General features: G+C 37.0%; 1 protein-coding gene across 5 annotated transcripts; it reads left to right on the top strand.

Annotated features, from left to right (window-relative positions):
• VAMP4 (vesicle associated membrane protein 4) lies at positions 1 to 27,300 on the top strand. Of its 5 annotated transcripts, none has more exons than XR_013449823.1 (9): positions 1 to 183; positions 3,123 to 3,242; positions 9,407 to 9,453; positions 12,799 to 12,849; positions 16,976 to 17,076; positions 18,352 to 18,431; positions 21,024 to 21,075; positions 23,206 to 23,354; positions 25,476 to 27,300. XR_013449823.1 is itself a non-coding variant. In XM_036080553.2 (8 exons), exons 2-8 carry the CDS (start codon positions 3,177 to 3,179, stop codon positions 23,232 to 23,234), a joined length of 426 nt encoding a protein of 141 aa, XP_035936446.2. In that variant the 5' UTR covers positions 1 to 183; positions 3,123 to 3,176; the 3' UTR covers positions 23,235 to 27,300. The 5 variants fall into 5 exon arrangements, 3 of the variants coding, with proteins under 3 accessions (XP_035936446.2, XP_077934088.1, XP_077934089.1); XR_013449822.1 differs by having other exon boundaries at positions 24,612 to 27,300; XM_036080553.2 differs by having other exon boundaries at positions 23,206 to 27,300.
• Positions 27,301 to 27,793: the final 493 nt, after the last annotated feature.

Below are 27,793 nucleotides of genomic sequence, written 5' to 3'. Positions count from 1 at the left end.
GCCAGGCCGCGGAGCACCGATCGGCTCGATGAGCGGGGGCGCTGCTGCGGCGGAGCGGCCGACGCCGGGTCCGCGCCCACTGTCTCCCCCTCCCCGCTTTCTTCCTGCGCTTCCCACTCCTTCCCCCGCCCTCCCAGCGCTGCCCGCCCCGGAGAGCGGCCCGGAGCTCCCCCGGAGACTCAGGTACTGGCGCCGGCCGTCCCGACGGGAGGGGCTGATGTGAGGAGGAAGGAAACGGAGACGACGCCCCTGTTCCGCCGCCTCCCAACGTCCGCCTTGGGCTGCGGGACCGGCCTGGGTGGGGGGGAGTCGGGGAGGGACCCCAGACTGGGGAGAGCCTGGATGCCGGCCGGGAGTCGTGGAGGACGACCAGGACGGGTGTGCGGATGGGGGGCGGTTGAGGGGGAGAAGAAAGGCAATTGAAGGGTGCTCGCGGGAGACGGGAAGAGAACAGTGGAGGGCGTGGGGCGGGTTTGGGAAGAGTGGGAGGTAGCCTGGAATGTGAGTGGGTATCTTGGTGTAGAAAGGACCAGAGTTAGGAGCAGATGTCGGGGGACGTGGCCTGGTGCGACAGATGTGGGGGGGCGAGTTTAAAGTCACGGGAGAAAGAACGCCAACCCTGCGCGTTTATAATGCCCGGAAGGTGAGGTGAATCATTATAGTTTGACAGTTTTTATGAATAACATCTCCAGGCTGTGCCCATCCAAGTCACGTATTTCCGTGAAACTGCACCAACCAAGACTGGTGATGGAGATGAGGAAGAAGAGTCAGAAAGGGAATGGAGGCCGGGAAAAGGGAAACCTCTGTCCAGATTCAAGCTTCTTGTGAAACGAAATACATGGGAGGGTTAGTTTTCTGTGTAAAGCAAAAAAGAAGCCAACACTATTAAACAACAGATTAGAAGTGTATTACATGTATAGACTTTGAATAGAGAACTTAAACTGCCTCTTCAAAAAATATACACGAGATTGTAAACATATGATGATGAGATAAGCATATGGCGATGTGACTTTTTTAAATGAATTATATATTGCTGTTCAACTCTCAGTGTTGAAATACATCATGAAATCTCTCTTATTTACATATGTACCCACACACAAATCCCCGAATTCATGTGTATTTTTTGCAGGAGAAATTTTAGGTAGAAATATATGCCTCATTTCTGAGCATTCTTTTTTTTTTTTTTTTTTACTAGTTGTTTGGCACAAATCATCAGTTGCTCTGTGGTTCATCAAGCACAGTTAATCTTGCTTGATGCTTTGCTGATGTCTTTTCTGTTTGTCATACACTGGTTTCTTGCCTTCAAGAGGCTGATCCTTGGATTATAGGACCTGATGATGGGGTTTGCTCATCATTAAACTTGTAGCTTGACTGTGTATGTCATAAAGATGTAAGTCTGCCTGTTTTTTGCCGTAGGGTATTAAAGCAGCCCCTTTGTTGGGTTTAAAATATAAATAATAACGTGCGGGTATAATTGAAAAGCCCAGATTTTTCAGTTGCTTCCTTTGTGATCTGTTTTTTTTTCTGCATGCTATAACATTTCTGCGTGAATGAATTATTCTGAAATCAAAGTATGAGGAATAAAATGGGCCAGATGTACGTGACAGAAATATCATGGAATAAAGAACTCTAGAGCTGTTACTTAGGTAGCAAGAATTTGGTTTTTGTTACAAGTGGTTAAGTTTCTGGTTTGGAAGCATTTCTTATCAAAGAAAACTATCAATTTGTTTTGATAGGAGGCCTTAAAATATTACTTTTATTTGGTTTATGAAACTGGACTGTGGGCTTGTATATAATATTAGCCAGCAAACTGATGTCTAATTATACTTAAAGATCTTAGAGTTGTTTCTTTTTGTGAAAAGGGGAAGAGGGCTGTTGGGTTGTTACAGAGAAATGGTCTTTCTAGAACAGAATAGGTTCTGTTAATTTAATATTAAAACTGATCATGGATAGCCATTGATTAACTTGAGCCTGTGTTTCTGCTATTTTAATCAGTAGAGTGACTATTAGTTACTTATCTTTACTAAGCCTTAGTTCGTAGCTTCTTAGAGCCTACTTTAAAGGAGTGTCATAAAGACTAAAAGAAAATGCATGTAAATCACTGAGCACAGTGCCTACCACATAGTAAAAGATTCAGTACCTTAGCTATTCTCATTTTTCATCTATCTTCTAATCTAAGATACTGAAAACTCAAATTTGCATGTCAGCTTTTTCTCAAGAAAATTTGAATAAACTGCATACTCAAGCATTTTCCTGGAAAATCACAATGCATGTTAGCATATAAAAAGCTATGAGACTTTCCTGTGGCAATAAAATAAAAACAAAACCAAAAACCTGGCTCTGTTTAACCCACTACTTACTAAACTTGTCCCTTTTCTTGGAGCCTGGTGCTGTGCTTTGGAATAGGATGTTATAACTTACAGAATATTTTTGCATGTATTACCTGATTTGATCATCACAACTCCATGCAGAAACCTAGAAATCACTATTTTATAGATGAAGAAACTGAATCATTGTTTAATCAACTAACTAAAAATGCGAAAACTGGGAGTGTTCTACTGTCTTCTGATTCCAGGTTAAAATCTTAAAGCATTTAATGTCTCATTTTCTCCTAATTTCCCCCTCCTAAGCAATCTGCTCTTGAATTTTATAAAAACTTCCACTAATTTCCCCCACATGTTCTCTTTTAAAAGTTACATCCATTTTCTTTTTTTTTCTTTTTTAAAGATTTTATTTATTTATTTGACAGAGAGAGACACAGCGAGAGAGGGAACACAAGCAGGGGGAGTGGGAGAGGGAGAAGCAGGCTTCCTGCAGAGCAGGGAGCCCGATGGAGGGCTCGATCCCAGGATTCTGGGATCATGACCTGAGCTGAAGGCAGGCGCTTAATGATGGAGCCACCCAGGCACCCCAAGTTACATCCATTTTCTCATAGTTTTAACTATTTTTTATGTATTGAGGCCTGGCATGGAGGACAGGATCACCCAGAATGAAGCAAGAGGGAAGGCAGTAAAGTCCGAGAAATGAAGGAAGCTCCTTCATACAAGGCCTTGAACACTATTGAAGTAATTTAGCTTCTACCCCAAAGTCTCAAATCTGATGAAATTTATTTTCTCTTCAAGGTGGTGAATACTTACTCTGCTGGGAAAGAGAAGAGTACTTCTTGAGTAAAAAGTATGCCTCCCAAGTTCAAGCGCCACCTAAATGATGATGATGTCACTGGTTCTGTGAAAAGTGAAAGGGTGAGTTTAGAATCTTAATTTTTCAAACAGATTCAAAATATGTGTTCATTCCTTTTGTAAATAATTTGTTTTAGAAAAATCTAAAGTTTATGGCTATATTCTAATTCTGTTTTTTCTTCATAGTAAATATTTTAAAGTATATATTACTCAGATGGGTGACTCAGTTGAATTCTACTTCCACTATTGATCAAATTATACTCACAGTTTTTTCTAGTCTTTCAAAGTGAATTTTATACAAATACACAGCATCTTATTTGGAATTCTGGAACCAAATATGGTTGGAATTCAGAGTTTTTCAGATTTTAAAAAGGTAGTTAAGTGCATATTATATAATAGGCTTTTTGGCCTCTGGAGCAGCACCTCCAAGTATATTAGTATTTCTCAGAAATGTCTGATTATGAGGGGCCTGGGTGGCTCAGTCGGTTAAGTGTCCGACTCTTGATTTCGGGTGAGGTCATGATCTCAGGGTTGTGAGATAGAGCCCCAAGTTGGGCTCTGCTACTGGGTGTGGAACCTGCTTAAGAGTCTCTCTTTCACTCTCCCTCGCTAAAATGAAAAGAAAAGAAATATCTGATTACTCTTAGTATATAAGTAAAGTGTATAAATAAATTAGCTAACATCAATTCAGGTCAGGTTTTCCTCCAAATAAGTTTTGGCTCCAAACTTACAAAACCTCTTGGTTTTCAGAACTTTTTAGATTTTTGGAATTGCAGATAAAGAATGTTAGTTCTATAATTGTCTCGGAGTCCAGAGTAGTTTTTATATAACATTCAATTTCTAATTTATCCCAGAACATTCTTTTTTTTTTTTTAAGATTTTATTTATTTATTTTAGAGAGAGAGAGCACAAGTTAGGGGAGAGGCCGATGGAGAAGCAGGCTCCACACTGAACAGGGAGCCCGAAGTGGGGCTTGATCCCAGGACCCTGGGATCATGACCTGAGCTGAAGGCAGACACTTAACTGACTGAGACACCCAGGTGTCCCTATTCCAGAACATTCTATGCAGTTATGTATAAATCTAGAAGTTATGCAGAATTTTGGAAGACAACATTTGATAGGAATGTTGTAAATAGATTACTTTTAGAGTAAGTACTCAAGAAATATTTATTGAGGAAAGGAATTAGTGTTTTTCTTCTTTATCCAGCAACCTGAAACCCTCTCTCACTTCCTATCTCATTATTATTCCTTTATTTACTGATGCATTTATTTTTTTTTTAAATTTTTTATTGTTATGTTAATCCCCATACATTACATCATTAGTTTTAGATATAGTGTTCCATGATTCATTGTTTGTGCATAACACCCAGTGCTCCATGCAGAACATGCCCTCCTCAATACCCATCACCAGGCTAACCCATCCTCCCACCCCCCTCCCCTCTAGAACCCTCAGTTTGTTTTTCAGTACTGATGCATTTATTGACCACCTGCTATTGTGCTAAAAACAATCTCTGCCTGTATAGAGCTTATAATCTACTTGACTTCATTTTACACATTCCTTTTTTGTACAGGTTCTGAACTCATTCATTCTTTCCAACAGCTTATAATTTAAAAGTATCTTTTAGTACAATACAGGAAACATTTGTCTTTTCCTTATTCTAACTCTCTCTAGTTTGTTTTTTACTTGAAGGGGGTAGAATCCACCAATAGACTAATTGCTAGGAAGCTTTTTAAAATAAGCTTTATGTATATACTTAAAATTATAAAATATAGTCTTAATCAGTTCCGCTGCTGAGAGTGTAACTGTGGCTCTTTCTCTTTACATTGTTGGTTGATTACTACCACAATTTATTGTAAAAATAGGATATTGAACCAAAATTGAACAAAATTGGCTGCTTAGAGACGTCCTTTTGAATGTTTATCAGATGGTGAAATTTGATAACTGATTGATTCTAATATCTATAAATTACTTTTAAAATTTTTTTTAAGTTTTATTCTACTTTCCTATTCCATTTTTCTTAGTAACAGCTTTATTGAGATATAATTCACATGCCATACAATTCACTCTTTTAAAGTGTACAATTCAAATGGTTTTTAGTTTATTCACAGAATTGTGCAACTATTACCACAGTCAGTTTTAGGACATTATCATCATTCCAAAAAGAAACCCTGTACCTTTTAGCATTCATCCCCCATTCTTCTCATCCCCTCAACCCTAGACAACCACCAATCTATAGATTTGTCTACTCTGGACATTTTATATAAATGGAATCATACAATATGTTATCTCTGTAATTGGCTTTTTGGATTTAGATCCTAATGTTTTTGAAGCTCATGCATGTTGTAACATGTATCAGTACTTCATTCCTTTTTATTGCTGAATAATATCCCAGTATATGGATATATCACATTTACCCATTCATCACTTGATGGACATTTGGGGTTTTTTGGAATATTAATGACTTTTTGCATACCACTTCTGGCTGTTGGCTTTTTGGCTATTTGACTATTAAGAATAGTAGTGTTGTTGGGGCTCCTGGGTGGTGGAGTCAGTTAAGTGACTAAGTCTTGGTTATGGCTCAGGACATGATTTCAGGATCATGAGATCAAGCCCTCCTTTTGAGCTCCACACTCAGCATGCATGGAGTCCGCTTAAGACTCTTTCTCCCGCTCACTCTGCCCCTCCCCCCTCCCCACGTTTATGCACACACTCTCTCTCTCTCTCTCTCAAATAAATAAAATCCTTAAAAAAAAAAAAAATTAGCCATGCTGGGGTGCCTGGGTGGCTCAGTCAGTTGAACTGTCCGACTCTTGATTTCAGCTCAGGTCATGATATCAGGGTCGTGAGATCGAGCCCCACATTGGGCTCCGCTCTGAGCATGGAGCCTGCCTGAGATTCTCTCTCTTCCTCTCCCTCTACCTGCCCCCCCCCCACACTCACACTCTCTCTTTCAAATCTTTAAAAAAAAAAAGAATAGCAGTGCTATGAATATTCACATACAGATTTTTACGTGAACATGTTTTCATTTCTCTTGTGTGAATACTTAGGACTGGAATTGCCAGCTTAGTTATTATGTTCAACCTTTGGAAGAATTGCCAAATTGTTTTCCAAAGTGGTTGCACAATTTTTACATTCCCACCAGCAGGGTATGTGGATTCCACTTTCTCCACATTTCTCCTGCCAGCCAGTTTCTCCTCATCACCAATTTCTCCTCATTAATTTGGTTGTTTAATGCTTTTGTCCTAAAATTCATCTTTGTATTAATATTGCTAACCCTAACATTCTTTTCATTAGAATTTGCTGATGTGTTTTTTTCCACCTCTTTTTTTTCATCCTTTGTTTGACATTCATTTTAGGTGAATTTTTTGTAAACAGATTTGGCTGGAATTGTTGGACTCTAATCATGTGTAATTTTTACTTTTAATAGGAGCATTCAAACCATTCACATTTGTTATGATAACTAATATATTTGGGCTCTTTCTGTCTTAGCCAGTCCCTCTGCTGGCCGTAAATGCCCTTCCCCCTGATCTTTGGTTGGCCCTTTGTTATCATTTGGATCTCAGCTTAAATTTCACTTCTTGAGAGTGATTTTTCATGACAACCTAATCTCATTTAGTCACCCTGTCACTTCCTATCCTGTCAGTGTTTCAGTTCTCGGCATAGCATTTGTCACCATCAGATATTTTTCTGTGAGAGTTCAGACCTTGTCTGTCTTGTTCAAAGCTGGTGCTTGCCTAGAACGGTGCCTAGCACATAGAAGATGTGCAAACATGTTTATTAAATGAATATTAAATATATCCTGTTTTCATTTTCTCACTCTGTGATAATGTTATATATTATACATAGATATAGCTTATTAGATTTCATATGTTTTCCCTCTTGCCCTGACTGCTTTGGCAGATTGATTGTTTTTCCTCATCTTCTCCCCAACCCCAGTATCACTAGTTAAAAAATGTCCTTCCTTTCTCCCTCTCCCCTTTTTTTTTTTATTAACTTCATATTTTAACAGTTATGTTTAGGGATGCCTGGATGGCTCAGTCGGTTAAGCCTCTGCCTTCAGCTCAAGTCAGATTCCAGGGTCCTGGATCCAGCCACACATTGGGCTCCCTGCTCATCGGGGAGCCTTCTTCTCCCTCTGCCCCTCCCCCAGCTCATGCTCACTCTCTCTCTAAAATAAATAAAATCTTAAAAAACAAACAAAAAAAAGTTATGTTTAAATCTGCGTTCTCTGTCAACATACCCAAAACAATGCCCCCTCTGTTGTTTTACTTTCTCATTCTAGCCAGCTTCCCGCCTCCGCCACTCCTGTCCCCGGTGAGGTGCGCCTCTCACTCTTACTTCTGCACTTCACCCTTCCACTCCCGCTTCTAGGTTGTATTAGAACAATTTGGGGCCCTTTTAAAGTTTTTCCTTATACCTTTAAAAAAAAACAAAAACAAAAACCCTAACACTGGATATTTTTTTATTTTTTTGGTTTTTTTAAAGATTTTATTTATTTATTTCACAGAGAGAGACAGTGAGAGAGGGAACACAGCAGGGGGAGTGGGAGAGGGAGAAGCAGGCTTCCCACTGAGCAGGGAGCCCGATGTGGGGCTCGATCGCAGGACCCTGGGTTCCTGACCTGCGCTGAAGGCAGGTGCTTAACGACTGAGCCACCCAGGTGCCCCAACACTGGATATTTATTGTTGCTTTTATACAAAATATAAATGAATAACAACATTAAATAAAAGTAAATGTGTAACATTAAAGGGAATGATAACCAACACTTTCCGGGTAGTGATTGCCTCTTGGGTAGAAGAGGAGGTGAAGATTAGGGAAAGGTCCATCGGAGTCTTCAACGTTAGTATTACGTTTAATTTCTTAAGCCAGACGTTGGCCTTGTACCTTTTCTTTTTCAATAGCTATAAGATATAGTTCACAATCACATTATCATTTATTATTATTGACCACACATTTTATTAGAGTCAATGATTGTATCAATCTCTGTCTTAGAATGTTTCTTCTGATAATAATTGGGTTTTTTTGGCTGGTGAAATTCCTTGAGTAATTTTCTCAGAAAAGGCACATAGGTGGTGTATTTGTTTCCTATTGCTGTTGTAACAAATTACCGCAAACTCAAAACAACATAGATTTACCATCTTCTGGTTCTGGTGACCAGAAGTCCAAAGTGGGTCTTCCTGGGCTAAAATCAAGGCTCTGGCAGGATGTGTTCCTTCTGGAGGCTCTAGGGGAGAATTTAGTTTCCTTGCCTTTCCCGGCTTCTAGAGGCTGCCTGTGGTCTTTGGCTCCCGCTCCTTCCATTGTCTTTAAAGCCAGCAGTGTAAGATTTTCTAGCTCCTCCCTTCCCTACTCTTTCCCTCCTTGCCTTTTCTCTCTCCTTTCTCTCTCTTTCCCGCGCTCTCACTCTGGCACTTCTGCCTTCCTCTTTTGAGAACTCTTCTGATTATGTTGGGCCCACATGAATAATCCCTATTGATCTTACCATCTCACAATTTTTAACTTAAACACATCTGCAGACTCCCTTTAAGCATGCAAGGAGACATTTTCACAGGTTTCAAGAATTGGGATGGGGATATTTTGGGGAGTTATTATTCTGCCTACAAGTTATATACTAAGTTCTTGTATGCTGAAAAGGTCTGGTTGTTGCAAGAGGGTGCGATCATCTTCATATTAAGGAAAATAGTTCCATCTTATAAAATAGAAGTATAAAGTTTTTGTTTGGAAGTTCTAATATGTGTAGAGGGTTATTTATGAACTGTGGAGGTGGTAGGTGGACTGTGCCAATTATTAAACCCTTGTGTCCCAGCTCCGAACCTGTCTTCCGTGCTCCTCTCTGATGCTGGACTTGGCTCTGCAACTACATTTCTCCTTTGCTACCTGGCTCCCTATTAGGTTCTGCCTGTAGAGAGAGATTGGAAAGCAAGAGCAAGGAGAAGGGACTTAACTTCTTCCTGATTGCCTACAGCTCCTTATTCCCACCCTGGCTTCAGCGACCTTTCTACCTTGTAGTCAGTCATAGCATCCTGCTATTATAAGCATTTTCTTTGGAGGGTTGGCATATGTGGCTCTTTTAGCTTACGTGAAGCACAGGTAATCACTCTTCCCTCTGTCTGGAACCTTGGAGTAAAGAAATTTCACCAGGATAGAACTCCCTTCATTACTCCTCCCTGACAGTTTGTAAGCCTTCTGAATCTGAAAACTCAAGTCTTTTTTTTTTTTTTGACAGAGAAATCTTTTGGAAGATGATTCAGACGAAGAAGAAGACTTTTTTCTGTAAGTTTTTTTTGTTTAACAGCTTTATTGGTGTTGTAGATGTAATTAACATCTAATAAAATGCTTATAGAATAGATATAATTAACATCTAATAAAATGCATATAAAGCATATGAGTTTTGATACATGTACTATACACCTGTGAAATCATCACCAAAATCAAGTAATGAGCATAACCATCACTTCAAAAGTTTCCTCATACCCCTTGGGAATCTGTCACTCCCCAAATCCCCAGGCAACCACTGATCTGCTTTCTATCACTATAGTTTGATTTTTCTAGAATTTTTTAAATGTATCATACAGTATGCCTTTTTTTTTTCTGGCTTCATTTACTTTGCATAATAATTTTGAGATTCACCTACACTATCACATGTACCAGTAGTTCCTTTTTATTTCTGAGAAGTATTCCATTATATGAATGTACTACAATTCATTCATCCATTCACTTATTGATAGATATTTGGGGTGTTTATAGTTTTTGCTATCATGAATAAAGCTACTATAAGCATTTATGTACAAATTTTTGTGTAGACTTATGCTTTCAGTTCTCTTGGGAAAATACTTAGGAGTTAGTTGAGTGGCTAGTATATTTTTACGGCTGTTTTCCAAAGTGGTGTACCATTTTATATTCCCACCAGCATTGTATAAGAGTTCTAGTTGCTCTAAATCCTCATCAATACTATATATGGTCAGTGTTTCAATTTTAGCCATTCTTACAGGTATGTTGTGGTATCTCACTATAGTTTTAATTTGCATTTCCCTAATGACAAATCACGTTAGACATCATTTTTTGTGTGTATATGCCGGCCTCGTAGCTTCTGATAAAGTATATGTTAAAATCTTTTGCCCAATTCTAAATGTGTCTTCTTATTCAGTTGTTTATGTATTCAAGATACAAGTTCTTTGTCAGATATGTTTTACAGATATTTATTTTCAGTCTGTATCTTAATTTTTCATTTTCATAACAGTATCTTTTGAAGATCAAACTGTTGATTTTGATGAAATCAATTTATTACAAATTTTCTTTGTTTTTGCTTATTTAAGAAATATATGCCAACCCCAAGTTCAGTAAGATCTTCTCCTATATTTTCTTCTAGGAGTTTTATAGTTTTGGCTTTTACATTTAGGTCTATAATCTACTTCAAGTAAATTTTTATATATGGTTGAGGTAAGGGTGAAGAATGGATTTTTTTTTCTTTTTGGCATATGGCTATCTAGTTGTTCCCCCACCATCTAATGAAAAGATTATCCTTTTCCCATTGAATTGCCATGATACTTTGTCAGTTAATTGATCTGATCAATCCTTCACAGTTATGATTAGAAAGGGCTGTGTTCGTACAGGCCTGGATTTGTATTTGCAAAGTCAGGAAGGCAGGCGTATATTATTGCAGGAGTTTCCTCTGGAGATTCATGTAGAGGGGTGTGCCTGAGGAGAAACATTTGCCTCCCTCTTTGTTATAATGTTGCAGAGTTTTTGTAGAGGCTTTTGCTCCCCCAAATAAAACATGTTATTAAAAGTAATTGACAGCTGTGAAGCAGTGAACAAAAAAGAGCCTGCCAGATAGGAAGCAGATCCATTAACAGGAAATAGTATCACTTTGGCCAAGGTCAGATGAAGTGGAAAGATAATTTCCTACATGTGACAAGATTTCCGAAGAGTCACAAAGCTCATTGCCACGGTGCCAATTATGGTGAAAAGCCTTAGAACTGGAGCAATAGCTGCCTGTCAGAAAGGAACTTAGGGTTGAACAGGAGGCCAGAAGCTTAAATAAGTGATTCCCTCATTGAAAGCTGGATACCCTTGTGAGAAACACTCAGTCTTCAGACCAGCAGTGTACCACTGGAAGTCCGCTCGCAAATAACGTACATCTTTCTGAAGGCCTGACAGCCAGCGTGCACACTTGCTCAAAATGCAGCTTCCACACACTGCGGTTCTGTCTGGGTGTTGAAAGGGAGACAAAACAAATACATTTTTTAAAAAATTAATCAACACCCGAGTTTATAGCAGCATTATTCACAATAATCAAAAGATGGAGCAACCTAAATGTCTATAAGCAGGTGAATGGATAAACAAAGGGTATATGGATACAGTTGAATATTATTCGGCCTTTATTACTCGGTCTCAAAAAAGAAGGAAATTCTCACACATGTTACAACGTGGATGAACCTCAAAGACGTTATGCTAGATGGAAGAAGCTGATCACAAAAGGATAAATTTTACATGATTCCACTTATATGAAGTACCTAGAGTAGATGAATTCATGGAGACACAAAAGTAGAATGGAGGTTGCCAGAGGCTAGGATGAGGAGGAATGGGGGAGTTAGTGTTTAATTGGTACAGATCCTATTTTTTTCTTTTCTAATTTTTAAAAATTTTTTGTTTTTTATTTTTTAAAGATTTTTATTTATTTGACAGAGAGAGACACAGCGAGAGAGGGAACACAAGCAGGGGGAGTGGGAGACGGAGAAGCAGGCTTCCCGCGGAGCAGGGAGCCCGATGCGGGGCTTGATCCCAGGACTTGGGATCATGACCTGAGCCGAAGGCAGACGCTTAACTACTGAGCCACCCAGGCACCCCTAATTTTTTTTTTTTTTTTTTTTTTAAAGTAAGCTCTACACCCAACATGGGGCTCAAACTCACCACCCTGAGATCAGGAGTGGCATGCCCTACTGACTGAGCCAGGCACCCAATCCTACTTTTTAAAATTTTTGTGGTCTATGCCTTATTCTCTATCTCAGAGGAATGATAATTACTCAAAACATCCAAAAGTTTTTATTTCCAGAATATTAAAATGGTTGAAATGATATAACACTTAACTAATAAATAATTTGAGAAATGTTGGTATTTTCGTAGACTCTTGGATTTCCCTTTAGCTTTGTTGATAAGTTTAAGATGAGTAACGAAAAAAATACTAGTGTTTTGAATGGATTTTTCTCTATATCCATTCCTGATAATCAGCATTTTGTGAAACCTAATTCGAAGGTGAATTTACTTTTAGTGTTCTATAATTTCTCATAAAGCTCTTCCTAGTCACTGGCACTTGAGTTGTTATGGTGTTTCAGAGGTTAGTGATTAGAACAACCTGTGTATAAACAAAGGGTTATATAAACCCTATTTTCTCTGAAAATTTTAACATTCAGAAGAATTAGGTTAGTTGTGGCCAGCACCAAGTACCAGTAAAGTACAGATGTGATTAAATATCATTCGGTTCCAGCAATACCAGTAAAATGTGTTTTTTTATAATAAATGACTAATCCATGTTTAGAGTTGCACTTGATTGTGTGTCTTTTCTATTTTTTTTTTAATGCTCTCATTATGAATATGTACTTGGTATTTTGTTTTCAGAAGGGGACCATCTGGACCAAGATTTGGACCTAGAAATGATAAAATTAAGCAGTAAGTTCCTGAGATACTCATTTGCTTAAGTGATTATCATATTTCTGTGTGGACCCAGGGTTGGCAGTCTGCAGCCTATGAGCCAAATCTGGTTGCTGCCTATTTTTCTGAATAAAGTTTTATTGGAACACAGCCATGCCTATTTGTTTTCTTATCTATGGCTGCTTTCAGACTACAATGGCAGATTTGAGTAGTGACAGAGACCTTACGGCCCAAAAATCTGAAATATCTATTATCTCTCTGGCCCTTTACAGAAAAAATTTGCTGAGCCTTGATGTAGACTAACTATAACTACTGGATTGTAAAAAACCGAATAATTCTTTTTATTTTCACAAAGCTACATCTGAATAATGGCTAAGGAAATCCAATTCCTGTGTTGGTTTCTCTTAACTTGATTACTTTATGTCAAATCCATTTATTTAGCATAATCTCAAAGTCCATTTTGGTTTTAAATCTATTGCTTGATTCCCATTTTCAGAATTAATAGGAGTAATATAATAGATTTAGTTTTTTGAAGTACAATTTTTTTATATTCCTCCAGAATTTTTTCATATCTGTAACTTATCCTAATTCCTATATTGATCTAAGATTTATAGCTAAGTAATTTTCAGTTTAAAGCTTTTTCTGTATATGTTGGTGGTGGTAGGTTGATGGGTAATGCTGTAGTAAATGTATCTAATGTTAGAAGGATCTGAGTCTGACAAGAAGGGAGAAGGAATGGGAGGAGCAGTGAAATAGCCCTGGAAACTGACCGAGTTTTGAAGACTAACTGTGGACGATAACTAAATGACCTGGATTCAGGATCTAAGGAGGGATAGTCATTATCATCTCATATACATTATCATCTCACATTTTCCATGGGTCCAGGAGTTTGGTCACTGCTTAGGTGGGCCCTCCGCACGGGGTCTCACAAGCCAGAAATCAAGGTGTTGTCTGGGCTGGGATCTCACTTGAAGCTCCTGACGAAGCTCAGGTAGTTGTTGCCAGAATTATTTTCCTTGCACATGTAGAACTCATGGTACCTGCTCCTTCAAGCCCAGCAGAAGAGAGTCCCTGTTGCTCCAAGGCTCTGATATGGCCAGTAAAGATACAAGGAGCTACTTAGATTCAGGCAGTTCATTATGTACATAGACCATAAAAGGAAGAGTAGCCAAACTCTCTGGGTTCTTCTACACACCAAAAATGATGGCTCCAAAACAAAAGGGGCTGCACGGCTATAATAGGAGTTGTAGGATACTCTGTTAAAAAGGAGCCAGTTCTGCACTGTAGCTCGGTGGTTTTATAGTCTGCAGATATGGCCTGCAGAAAGCCTCCAAACATCATCAGAACCTGGGAAGTTGTAAGAAATTGTCTTGTGACAGTCTTCAGGGAGATGAGTGGGAGATGGCCTCACAAGCCATTCATCTTTTGTTCTGGGAGGATTAAAAAGCATGCAGGGTCATCAGGATACCATGGCAGAGCTGTTTCTCTACACTGAGCCAGAGTGACTTCTGTGTCCACCCACATAGTTCTTATACCTAAACCACCTGGTAAAGAGGACTCCACTGATGACACGCTTGTTTTTTGTCCTGTCAGTATGCTTTGTTTCCTGCCTGATATCCTTCTGCAGAGTGAGCCTAGTACTGAGTATGGCTTATTGAGTCTTTTGAATATGATTTTCCAGATGAACCCAAGCCACTGCTGGTTGTACAGAATGGGCATTGCAAACAAAGTATCTATGTTAGCAAGTGCCAAGCACATGCACACATGAATATGTTTATGTACATATTTAATTAGTACAATATCTTTGGTAATCACAGAATTTTAGAACAGTAAGGGATTATTGAGTAAGTATAATGGTTCTTACTCTAGAGCTAAAGGCTTGCCAGACTTAGAAGGTGATCAGTCATCAAAACATACATATTCAACCTTGTGGGCACAAACTCATAAATGCGTATTTAACCAGAGCATGACTCAGTGTGTGTGCCCAAAATGGCCCAAGATGGTGGAGCACAACCTACCACACAACTTGCCCATGGACAAATACCTCGCATTAGTTGAGTAACCAGAATTGCTGGCACTGGTGAGTTTCTTTAAGTTGTGCTATCACTACTTAGTTTGTAACATTTTAATACAGGGTATTTCTTAACCTCATGGATCAGCAACATTGTTGCTTTGTTTGAATTTGACTGGCATGTTGACACCAGATTATTCCCACAAAAAATACTCAACATCACTTTTTATGGAAGATTTTTTTTGGTGAAAGATTTAAAATATTCACATGCCTATGTAAAATGTATGATTCTCTTTAGAATGTTTTCTTTGCTTTTAAGTTAAATAACAGCTTTATAAATGCAACTCTAGTGAATTACAGGCATTCTCTGTTAGGGGTAGGCAATTTCCTAACTATAGTCTTGGTCCAATCAGTTTAACTTTATAAAAAGGACCCCAAGGAATGTTCCATGATGCAAGATATATATATATATATATATATATATATATATATATATATATATATGTAGTTGCAAAAATACAGCATAACTTTAAACCTTCTTTTGTCAACACTACCTTAAAAAGCCACAAGATGGGGGTGTTAACTATGAAAATAAATATTTTTTTAGAGTATTTGTTGCAGAGCAGGATTTTTTTTTTTTCTTAAAAGAAGGGCACTGACATTAAGCACATGCTAAGTGTTAAGCATTGTGCTAAGTGTTTAAAAAAACACTGTTAACATCTAATTCTCACAAGTGAGAGATGAATATTTTCATTTTAAAGGTGAGAAAATAGGAGGCTCAAGGAGGCTTGCAACGGACACTACTATACCATGCGGTTTCCCTGTTGATAATTGGAATAGAGACATTTCAGGAATACAGGTGCTGTCAGGCCCTAAGGATGATTTAAATCAACATTGAAATATAGCTTTTCCTTTCTGTATATCTTTATCTTTTCCTGGATATGTGCTCTCTTGTGTCCTTTCTTCTACCATATGACTCTCCTTCAACCGGAAATGATACAAATCTCCACACCCTCCTTTACAAACTTGTTTTTCCTTTGAGTTCTTAATTTTCTATTTTAGTTAATAGCATTATCTCCTGACACTCAGTTGCTCAAATTACAAATCTCTCTACCCTTTTCCTGCTTCTACCCTTTTCTTGCCTCTACTTAGAGGCAAAAAAATATATTCTTTAAAGAATAAAGAATTACTTGCTAGTAATCCGGTGCATTTTAAACATTTTTTGAGTTGTAAGAACCATGAGTTCACTTTATTTCTCCTTTTAAATATTTCACTGGAATGACCATTTTATGGAGTAATTTAACGTAATTTTTGTCTAACAGAACAGAGGAAAACTAAACACTTTAAATTATTAAACATTTCTGTGTTTGTGTACTCAGGGTAACTCCTGAGTGAGAGTAGGCAGCTAAGAACTAATTAGATGAATGAACCAATCAATGAAGATCAAGTCTTTCTTTTAAACAGTCTGAAATTTGATTAAAACAGGCCCTCATCACCTAACATAAAGGAGGAAATTATATTTTCATTTTGAAAAACAGCGAAAAATGTTTCCTTTCTGCTCCCTCTTGGGTGCTTCAGAACCTTCCCAGCTGTGCCCATGTCTTAAACCTGTTTGTTTAAGAGAAAACTGATGAGCAGTGAACAGTTAACACCCACGGAGCATCAGCGTACATTTCCATTTTGGAAACTGAGTATTTTCATAAGCTAATCACACACCCAGGCAAACTCCTTTGTTAGCCTTAGTGTATAAACTACAACAAAAGTAGGTTATAGCTGTGTCTATGGCATGCCTCAGTAGCCTGTGGAAAAGAAAATGAAACTGATTATTTAGAGTCAAGCTATTTGACTAAAATCTGCAGTTACTGAACATTCTGACAGAGATTTGCAGGAACAGGGCTAAATAAACTATCTTTAAGTTAAATATGACTTTTACTTATAGTATCTTTAATTTCCTGAGTACTCAAGCCCACAAATGGAAGGACTGTGCTACACAGCCTTAACTTAAACATTTTATAGTTGAATACTTGTCTGAAAACTTGCTATTTTCTATCATGGAAGTTTTCTAATGAAAGTTTCAAAAATTATAAAATGTTCAAAAGAAAAAATAATTTTTAAATCTTTCTTTTAAACTAGTGTTCAGAATCAGGTGGATGAAGTTATTGATGTCATGCAAGAAAATATTACAAAGGTAATTGAAAGAGGGGAGAGACTAGATGAACTACAGGACAAATCAGGTACAGATACTTCATATATTTCTCGATACTATTTGTGGGTTTTTTTTTTTTTTTTCTTTTTTTTTTTTACTATTTGTGTTTTGATAGTTTATTTCTCCTCCCATTTCTCTAGCCAGAGTTTAGGAATCTTAGCTTAGGAAAATGATATTTGGTCCTTAAGTTTGTGATTTTAGTATTTTAACTTTAGCTCCCTTTATTTGAATCATCTAATTGCATTAATTATTGGGTTGAAAATGGAAAAATTTTAAATTTATTGTTGAACAGTTAGAGTAAAATTGTTTTTGCCTTATTATGTTCATGTGCACTGTATTTCTTTTCTCATGATCTCAAGAAGGAAAAGTCTAATCACTTACAACACTTATGTCAGACTTCATCTGGTATTTTTATCTTAGGCTTTCTCTGATAACAGTAACGTTTCTTTATTGACAGATGTTAGTCTCTGTACTTGTAACAGTTGCTGGCACATGTTAGCTTCTCAAATACTGTTGCAGTGATGAACGGCTAAATACCTCACTCATCCTTGAAAGACTTATCGAACCACAGAACTTAACCACTTTTAAAATTCATTGTTTTATTTCAGACTGTTTCACGGTTTATTTATCCATTGTCCTGTTAATGTTTGAGTTGTTTCAGATTTTTTTCACTATTAAACAGGTTTATAGTGGGCATGCTTGTACGTGTCTCCTTGTGCGCATGTGTGAAAGTTTTTTCTAGGGTATGTAACTAGGAATAAATTGCTATTTAGTAGGGGACAGATATTTTTAGCTTTACTAGATACTGTCAAATTATTCTTCAAAGTGATTAAATCTGGCTATTTATATCCTTAACTAGCTATGTATGAGAGTTCCTGCTGTTCTGCATCCTCAATAAAACTGATATTGTCCCAGCAAAAATAAATAAATAAATAAAATTCATTGTTTTACTTCAAAATCAGTCACTTTTTGTATCTTCTAAGAATCTACATTTTCCACGTGTAAATTTTTTTTCCATAGGTGTGTCAAGTATTTGAATTTTTAAAGAGTATTTTCTTACCAGGATTCATAAATTTACATGAAAGCATTGAGGCCCTGGGAATAATGACCTACAGCCATTTTTTGCCCCCCCCATACAGATTGCCAGAGTTTGTGGGTGGAGGAAAGGGAGGATGTTGTTTTCATGCTTAAAAGGGAATACATTTGCAGAAGTAGAAATTAATATTTTCTTGTCTTTGTGTGACTAGATAAAAGAATCCTGTTATGTCGTTTAATCCTTCTCTCCATCCTCTATGTGATATAGAAAGCTTATCGGATAATGCAACTGCTTTTAGCAACAGATCCAAACAACTTCGAAGGCAAATGTGGTGGCGTGGATGCAAAGTAAGTCAGTCAGAAGACACTGGATAAGTTGCCCAGCATCTCAGGTGGTCTTCAAAGAATAAAGGGCTTCTAGATCCGAAGCCCTATGAGGACAGGGACTACCACTGCCTTGTTTATTATAGCTTCTGAACTTGGGACATGCTGGGACTCAGCAAATATTTGTTGAATTAATTAATAGCTTTGGGGACAGGAATAACTAAAGGAATCAAGCAATTCCTAAAAGGATGTTTTCATGGATTTCTTCATAGAAAGTATCCCACATTTTATTAGTAATTTAGCTACTTGTACACTTACTACCTTGTAAGAAATATAAATTTTTCATGTAATTTATTATTAGTACCTTTTTGGAGCATCTTATAACATTACATAGAGATATTAAAAAGATGGAGTGGAAGCTAGAGAAAAATACAATTTTCTGTTGGAAGGGAAAAAATAAAAGCAGTTTATATGTCAGAATCCATTATGAAAAATGAGACTTAAAAAAAACCTCACTATCCTTTATTATTCCAGAGAAATGTTTAACAAGGAAAAACATGAGAATCAAAATATACACTAATATATTTTTGCAAAACATTTTATAAAAATGAATTTGCCTCTTAAATATGGCTACTAAGCATTAAACAGAAAATGTTTAAGATTTTATAGTGAATTTCATGTCACACAAGCAATTTCTTTTTCTTCCCAATTCCATGTATCATTTTTGACTTTGTTGAAAATCTTAGACATAAACTTATTGTTTTTAATCTCTCATTTTCAAGTTTAGTGATAACTTTCTAAACTTGACATTGCCTTATGCTAAGGATTTCTTCCAAGAGTTGCCGTGGTTTTACTTGTTTTTATCTGTTGACCTGTTGAATCATCTTACTTTCAGATACAGAACTGAGGAAAGAAACATGTTTCATTGTTCCCCTTGTCTAGAATTTTAATTTTTGCTTAAATTTTCATTCTTTAAAGAATAAATTTCCCATTTTCTTTAAGTTTTCTGTTTTTATAGAAATTCTCTATAGCCTGGTTTGGAAGAACAAAGGGTTATGAGCCACTCACTTCCTTTCCCCATACATACACATGACCCATTCATGTAGCCACAAAAAGATGACCATAATGTGCATTTTGCCTAGCTTTTTTTAGCCATTTCTAAAGATTGTTGTTTTGCCTTTTCTGGATTTCAGATCAGAGGAACAGTATGCTTTATTTTTTTTTAACTGTGTTTTTAAGGAGAAAAATTGAATTATATTTTTAAATTATATTTGAATTATATTTCTAAATAGTCCCTATATCACTGCCACTTTCTGGTTTGACTGTGATGAGTTAGGAAAGGCTAAGGAAAGAGATACAGGGACAGAAAACAGAGGTTGCCAATGGCTAAGGGTAGGGAGGTGGATACTGACTATAATAGGGCATGAGGGAACTTTTTGGAGTGATGGAAATGCCTTATGTTTGACTGATGGTGGTGGTTGACAGCTATACATTTGTCAGAACCCACCAAGATGAACTTTAAAAGGGTGAATTTTATTCTAGTTAAAATATATTTCAATAAACCTGACTTTAAGTAAATGAACAAAATTATCCAGTAGGTGAGGAGGGAGAATTTCAACATTGTTTTGTTATCATAATTAAAAATTTTAATAGGCACCTGGTGTCCAAATTGCAAAGCTTCCTTGTATTCTCTTGGTCACTTTGTTCTTGTCATAAATGCCACTAAAAATGTTACCAGTAGCTTTAGTTTAGAAACATTAAAGCTACTTCTGGTTGCTATTTCTGATACTCAAGTGTTTATAGTAAATAGGTATCTTTTTTTTATTAATGAACCATCTTTAATCAATTATCTGTGAAAATGTTTGATGAAAACAGGCTTGCATTTGAATTCATCAGGAAAATCAAACCAATTTATAGTTTATGTCTTTTAGGATTAAATGAGGAATGTGACAATTTTATAGAGAGAGATGTGAGCTGAAAATACTAAGCAGCTAAGGACTGACTAATCTTAAGGTTTCTCTTCTCAACTGTGAAATTGGCAAAGAGTGGTCTTATGCAAGTTATTTATTAAATGAGGTTATTCACGAAGAATCTAAATTATATTCCTCAAAATGGAGACAGAAATGCCAAGAAGAGAGTAAGGAACAAAAACTAACAGAATTCTCATATACTTTGAGAGTAAGTGCTATAAAAAACGCTGCCTTATGTGGAGAGAATAAATTGTGTTAGATACCTGTGTTATTCATCATATCCTGACACTTGTGAACAAAGTTGCTAAAATGTCATACTTTTCTTGGTCTCGTATTAGAAATCAGCATGAGAAATCATAGACACAATGTTCAGGCCAATGAGGGCTTTGATTCTTACTGTTTGCTGTGCAGTGCAGCCTTGAACAATAAAATCCAGGCAAAAACCCCTAAATTTGGGAACTCTGATTATTTATAAAAAGATGCAAATAGCCAGCAAGTTCACATGATAAAAAATTGGACAAGCTTTCAAGGGATGAGCCTATTCATTGATGAGTTAGTGTGATGTAATAAGTAGCACAACAGATAATCTTGGCTTTATTAACAAGTCAAACATTAATACCTATCTTATGCCTTTTGTGTGTTGTAGATAAAAGCCATCATGGCTTTGGTTGCTGTTATCCTTTTGCTAGTGATTATCAGTAAGTATTCACTGGATTAGTAATTTTGGGGGCTATCATTTGTTTTAGAGTTCATTCTAATTTCTCTTTTAACTTATTTTCAGTCGACCTAGTATGAGTAATGTCAGGTTTGAGTAATGACTTCTGACCCAGGTCAGGACCTCTTAACCCACTAGGGTCTGTGGATCTCTGAAAATGTTCTTAAATTGTATGAAAAATTGTATGTGAATATGCATATGCACATTTTTATTGGGAGAGAGTCTGTATATTTTATCAGATTCTCAGAGAGTCCTGCCTACTCCCCACCCCCACCCGCAAATACAGGGCTAAGCTATTTGTTCCAGGCCCATCTTCTGTTAACTTCAGGTATGGAAGCTTGTATTTCATAATACTGTGTTTGGAGGACAAGTCCAGATAAATTTTCTCCAGATGATGGTTTTTTGTTTTGTTGTTTTGGTTTGGGATTTGAACTTTATTTCAATCATTAAAGCTTAACTCTTGTCCTTTCTTTTTTTCCATAATGTTCTTACTAAAGTCAGATCATTTTTACTACTTCCTCTTCTCCAAGGCCTCTTTACCTGTGTTTATAGGGATTTTATGAAGATTTGTAAAGTGTCTCAAAATAACCATTTGAAAAACTCCATGGTGATACCCTCAGAAAAAGGTTGTTACAAAGAAATAGTGTTAATCCTCATTGTTCGTGGATTCTGTGTTTATGACTTCACCTAAAACACTGATGTGTAAACCAGAAATCAGTCCTGGAGGTGCTTCACCGCTCGTTGGCAGCTGTGTCCGGAGTGGTGAAAAATCTTGAGTCTCCCAATGTGCACGTTCCCAGCTGACGTCTAACGAGGCCATGCTCTGCCTTTCTAGCTTCAGCTCTCATAAAGTAAACAAGTGTCTTTCTAAGTCTATTTAGTGCCACATTTCTCACATTTTTGTGCATTTTGTTCGTGATTTTACTGTTTAAAGTGGCCCCCACGCATCATGCTGACGTGCTGGCTAGCGTTGCTAAGCTCAAGAAGGCAGTGACAGGCCTTCTGGAGAACACCTGTGTTAGATAAGCTTCATTTAGGCATAAATTACAGTGCTGTTGGCCCGGAGTTCAGTGTTCGTGAATCTACAGCATATATGAAAAGGTTATCTTTGAACAGAAACACAAGGTTATATATTGATTCGTTGACAGAAATGTAGCCAGAGGCTTGCAGGAATTTAGCCCTGTATTTTCCCTAGGAACAAGGGTTTATTATTCACTAATTCAGTGTTTGTAGTGACTTTATAGAACATAACTACTGTAGATACCAAGATTCAACCATATATTTATGGTGGATAATTTGGAAAATGTGGAATAAAGCATAAAGAAGAAAATAAAATTCAGCTGTAATCCTACTATACAGAGATAGCCACTGTTAATATAACTATCATATATACTTCAAGTTTTTTCCTATTAAGATATTAAGCATGTTTTTCAAAAACTAACATATATACTTTCTAATAAATATGTTTAATAACCTGGGAAAATATGTGCAACATTTTAAAAAAATATTGTAGCAGCTGTATGCTATGGTAATATCATAATCTATTTGATCAAAATGCTAATTCAGTGGCACCTGGCTGGCTCAGTCAGTAGAGCATGCGACTCTTGGTCTCAGGGTTGCAAGTTCAAGCCCCATGTTGGGTGTGGAAATCACTTAAAAATAAAATCTCTAAAGAAAAAATGCCAATATTAGACATTTAGTTTGTTTTATGATGTTTTTGCTTATCCACTCCCATTTGTTATCTTTCATCTCAGATAAAAGTTCCTTCCTGGGACTCCTGGGTGGCTCAGTTGGTTAAGCATCTGACTCTTGATTTCAGCTCAGGTCATGATCTCAGAGTTGTGAGATTGAGCCCTGCACTGGGCTCTGTGCTCAGTGCTCAGCGGGGAGTCTGCATGAGGTTCTCTCTCCCTCTTGCCCTGCCCGCCCACCCCGCATGCACACGTTCTCTCTCTTAAAATAAATAAATAAATAAATCTTAAAAAAATAAAATAAAAAGTTCGTTCCTCATTACCTATTTCCAAAAGTAGACAGCTACATTTAGGAATATTGTTTTTAACATACCATCTGAATCTGATTTTGATACGTTCCATTTTTCATTTTTCTCTTGCAGTTCTTACAGTCTTGAAATACCGTGCTTGATTTGGTGACAGAGATCTTCATTACACAAAATCTGGGACAACAATAATAAAAGATTGCTGCATAATTTAAATGAAACTTATGTATATAACTTTCAAAACTTCTTTTTCAAGAAACTAAGAGGCAAGTATCACTTCAAATTGGAGCATGGAGAATGTCCAGTTATCTTCTTCCCTTCTAACAAAATGTGTTTTTAAAAATTATGTTTAAGGCAAAGATAACCAGCCTCTATTTTGCCATATTCCAAGGATCTAATTTGAAACTAGATACTTGCCAGTTCATTGTTTGTACATGTAATTAAATAGTGATCACAATATTTCATACTGTTATTATAAGGACTTGCATTATTGCATCGACATGGGGGTCAAACTGGGAGTCCAGAAGCCTATGTAGAGTACCAAAACATTATGCTAAAAACATGCATAGCCATTCCATCAATATTTGCAAGATTCTTCTCACATTACAATTGCTTTGCAAGCAATTTCCACATGTTTATGGGTGATACAGAAGTTAAATGTTATAAATTTTGCTGCCTTCAGCTATAACTAAAACATTCCAGTAAACCTATTTTTGACTGTAAAAGGGAATGTGTAGTAATTTTTTGGCATATGGATTATGTCAATGGAAAATTTAAACAATACAAAAGGCATAGTATGGCACCATAAAACTGGAGATAATAAAATTATTGGAGAACATCATTGGAGTGTTTGAAAATGAACAGCATGGTCCATTCTGTTTCCAGTTAGCCTCCAATAAGGAGGGGCCAGACCTAATGTGAGTAAATGAAATCCACAGGTAACTTATTCTCTGATCTTATTTTCACTGATAGCTTCCCTCTTTAACTTCCAACTAGTCCCTCTGCCAGAAGTGCTCAAAGTAGCAAAATCATCTGCTTAGCATTTGCTACTTTTGCATTCCCTGATTATCCCCCGAGAGATGCATGTTGTATAATCAAGTGTCAAATTAGCCAACAGGGATGAGTACAGAAAGTCAGGAGATAGTCCTGCATCAGTCAGTAACCAAATAGCTAGAGTCACCATTAATCTAAGTCTGTTTTTACAGTAATAAAATGTATTGTTAACGTTAAAATGTGCCAACCTCCTTGTGTTGTCTAAACAAGTCAAAGTGAAAAGACATAGTCCTCAAATGTGTTCGAGGAGGAAGCTTTATAATAAAATGGGAGGTTCTGCAGAAACTTGTGCACATGGATATGTTGACTGTATATACATATAAAACTAAATTTGAAATATGGTTAATAGAAGAACCAGTATTTAGATAGGAAAGAAAAATGATCCTGTATAGGTTTTATTTCTTTGGTCATTTTAATTCAGAATGTATGAAACATAGAATCTGTTTTTTTTTTTTTTTTTAATTCTACAGGATTGGTACTAAGAGGCAAAAATGTTCTGTTTAAATGGAAAGAAATATGAAGGGAGAAAGCACATTAGGAGATAACTCAAGACACCTGCAAGTTACGCTAAATTTTATAGTCTGATAACATTTCAAAAAAGATAAAGGTCTTACATACTATGGGGTATTGTCACTGGTCTCTCTACTCTTCGTAAATGTCAGTTAATGTAAATAACATAATAAATACTAAATCCTTTGACAAAATAGGATGCCCAGGAAAATGAGCATTTTTAGAATCTGAGTAGCTAATACAGTTCAGGAATGGAAATGTTTTAACGGGATGGGCAGAATCAGTCCTAACATACATATGTATGTCTTTTATTTGGGATTGGCACTAGATTCATCAGTGGTTAATTTTCTGTTGGTTGGGGGAGAAATCTGATTTCTCCATGATTGCAGTGAAGATGAAGATTATTTCCCAAAAAGAATCCACGTTTCCAGTGTTTCTTTTAATAAAGTATTCCACTCTTAAATATAAAAAATAAAATTATAAAATTATTTTTTTTAATTTTAACCATAAAAAATGAAGTATTTATATGACAGTGTCTTATATATGTCATTCTCTTTGTATTTAAATATATGTGGCTGTCAGAAATACTGGTGGCGGGCATGTCTGTTCTGGTGGTGGCTTGATTCACAGTTTATCCTTTTGTCTTTCTTGGTCTTCATTAATCCTGAGACCCTTAAAATGGCTGGCATGTTAATGACTTTACTATGGTAATCTTAGAGACACGAGCCCTTACAATCAAAAACAAAAGAAAAATATGTTGTTCAAATTGACGTCAGGCCTACCTTCCTTCCTTCCTTCCCTTAATCATTCTTTTTCTCATTCAGCTCAGATCATCCTACACTTGAAAAATGAAGTTTTACCACTATCAAAACTATCATTATTTAACAGCAATGAAGATCAACAGAAAAATTCAAGTAGCTTTGTAAATACTAGTTGGTACCCAGTGAAATGAGGTCACTATTTTTATAATGCCTGAAACATACCCTTACGATTGATGTTTAATTACTGAAGCCTGTTGCCCTGTAGCAATTTTGTGATTATATCACTGACTGACTCCTTCTGACGATAACCCAGCGTCACCAGTTGAGTGTTCTTTTGGCTTCTCCATCCTGACAAAGCTCACTGAAAACTGCACTCCGATTTTATGAACTTGGGGGTTTCTTGATTCAAAGAAAGCTCAATACTGAAAGTGGAACATTATCTAAATGGAGGAGGGATAATTAGTACACGTCAGATAGAGAAATACATGGTGTTTGTGCTCCTGCAGATCACTTACCATACAATCGCTCTGCGCTAGAAGATGACTTGAGCATTTCTACAGCAAAATTTGACATCGTTCAATTCTGTGTAGCAAGAATAAAAAGAAATTGAAATTTCTCGTTGTCAGTACAGTCTTCAACATGCTGCCGTCAGCGTTGTCACCCACACTTACTCTATCTACACCTGTATGTCTATATACTGATTTCTAGAAAACATGCAAGAAGTTGTTTTTTCATGTTGAGAAGGGATACCATTAGAAGAGGTCCTTAATTGTATTGAGTCAGAGTATTACCAAGTCAAGGATAGCTAACTGTTCTCTCATTAGTCTAATTTTGTGTTTTCACAATGGAAATGCGATTGAAGTCAATTTTATTTTTCTGTGAGTGTGGAGGAAGGGCATGAATCGGTCCAAGAGCATTTATACATTTGTTTTAGAATGCACTGTAGTGCTTATATTTGTGCAGGCACTGAGTCCTAAGGAGCTGAAAGATGCCCTGCTTCTCAATCTATCCACTGCTTTTTCCATGTTATAGACAAACAGAACCATACGTCAGACGGATGTGGGGCTCGGGCTGTCTTTGTAAGTTTGATTTGGTCTTCCTCTGACTTTTTCTGAAAATCGAATAGAGTAAGGGATGGGGACACAAACTGTGAATCTGGCTCGTGTTTTATTATAAGAAACTGCTTGGGGGGCAGGGGGAACGAAAGAAACTGCTTGGAACAGGTCAGTAGGAATTGAAAGCATGACCGACCCAATTAGAGTGGGTAAGTGTAAGCTTGTGAAAGCACAGGTAATATCATATTTGTGTGTCTCCACGGCGCCCAGCACAATGCTGTGGACCTGGCAGTTTCTAGATCAGTGTGCCCAGCACAAAGACAAGAGTCCACTTCCATAGTCCTCACCACAGAGAGGACATGATCACATAATATGGCCTTTGGACTTTACCAGGAGATAGTAGTGCTCTTTTAACAATAATTGGATATAGAAAAATTCTGATTTTATAGTATTCCATCAGGTTCTTTTCATTTGAGGAAGTCTTAAATAATGATTTGCAAGGCTACAAAGTCAATTGCGTATCAGAGATTTTAGTAAAATGTTAAAAGTCAAAGTATAAGAAAATTCAATCACTTGACTTATGCTTTGGGTATGTGTCATTTGACATTCCACGCTCTTCTATTTAACCATTTTGAAAAGTGCCTTTGCTGTTTTAAGATGTATGGTGGAAATAAGCAAATGTAAATGTCGTGTGCCCTGTTCTTTAGCTCCTCCATTCTTCATAACCATTCTTACCGGTGTTGCAAAGTTTAGAACCTTGTGTTCCTATCAGCTATGTATTTGTAGCCCCTCCATAATAAACAGTAAAATAAACTATTTCATAGAAAACAAAATTAAGCACTTTGGCTTATTCAATATCTGTTACTTGTTGCCTTCCCTTCAAAGCGTAGCTCACTTAAAGTAACACCTGGCTGATACCCTGATTTAACCTGTCCCAGCTTCCCAACAGAGTACACGGTAGTGGGGGGGGGCGAATAAGAGAAAGATAAAGTACTCTATCACCAAAAGCTATGCCCAATGCACAACCCATTGATGGAATCAAGGAGGAAATTCTCTGTAAAATCACTGAGTCTCACCTGTGGAAAAAACAGTGATGGAATACTCGGGCTTTACCTCTCATGTCTGCTTGAAAGAGAGGAAGAAGGACACATTCTCTTAAACTTAGACCTCCCAGTGAGAAAACCTGATGTAGCCCTCAGCTGCTTGGCGCTACTTTTAGAAACAACCAGAGTGGTGGTCATAGTCTTCAACCTGCCTCCACCTACCTACACACTAAATTTCATCTTTCTAATCCTCCAAAAAGGTGTGGCAGGGGGAGGATTTTGG

The sequence above is a fragment of the Halichoerus grypus genome, chromosome 7 (genome assembly GCF_964656455.1).
Source record: "Halichoerus grypus chromosome 7, mHalGry1.hap1.1, whole genome shotgun sequence".
Taxonomy (NCBI): Eukaryota; Metazoa; Chordata; class Mammalia; order Carnivora; family Phocidae; genus Halichoerus; species Halichoerus grypus.
Note: the sequence above shows the minus strand (reverse complement) of the source record. Positions and strands in the feature narration are given on the sequence as shown.

Coding starts and splice junctions, on each gene's coding strand:
- VAMP4 (XM_036080553.2), top strand. CDS start 3,177: ATGCCTCCCAAGTTCAAGCGCCACCTAAATGATGATGATGTCACTGGT. Junction 12,850..16,975: donor AGAAATGATAAAATTAAGCA/GTAAGTTCCTGA, acceptor CTTTTAAACTAG/TGTTCAGAATCAGGTGGATG. Junction 21,076..23,205: donor CCTTTTGCTAGTGATTATCA/GTAAGTATTCAC, acceptor TTTCTCTTGCAG/TTCTTACAGTCTTGAAATAC.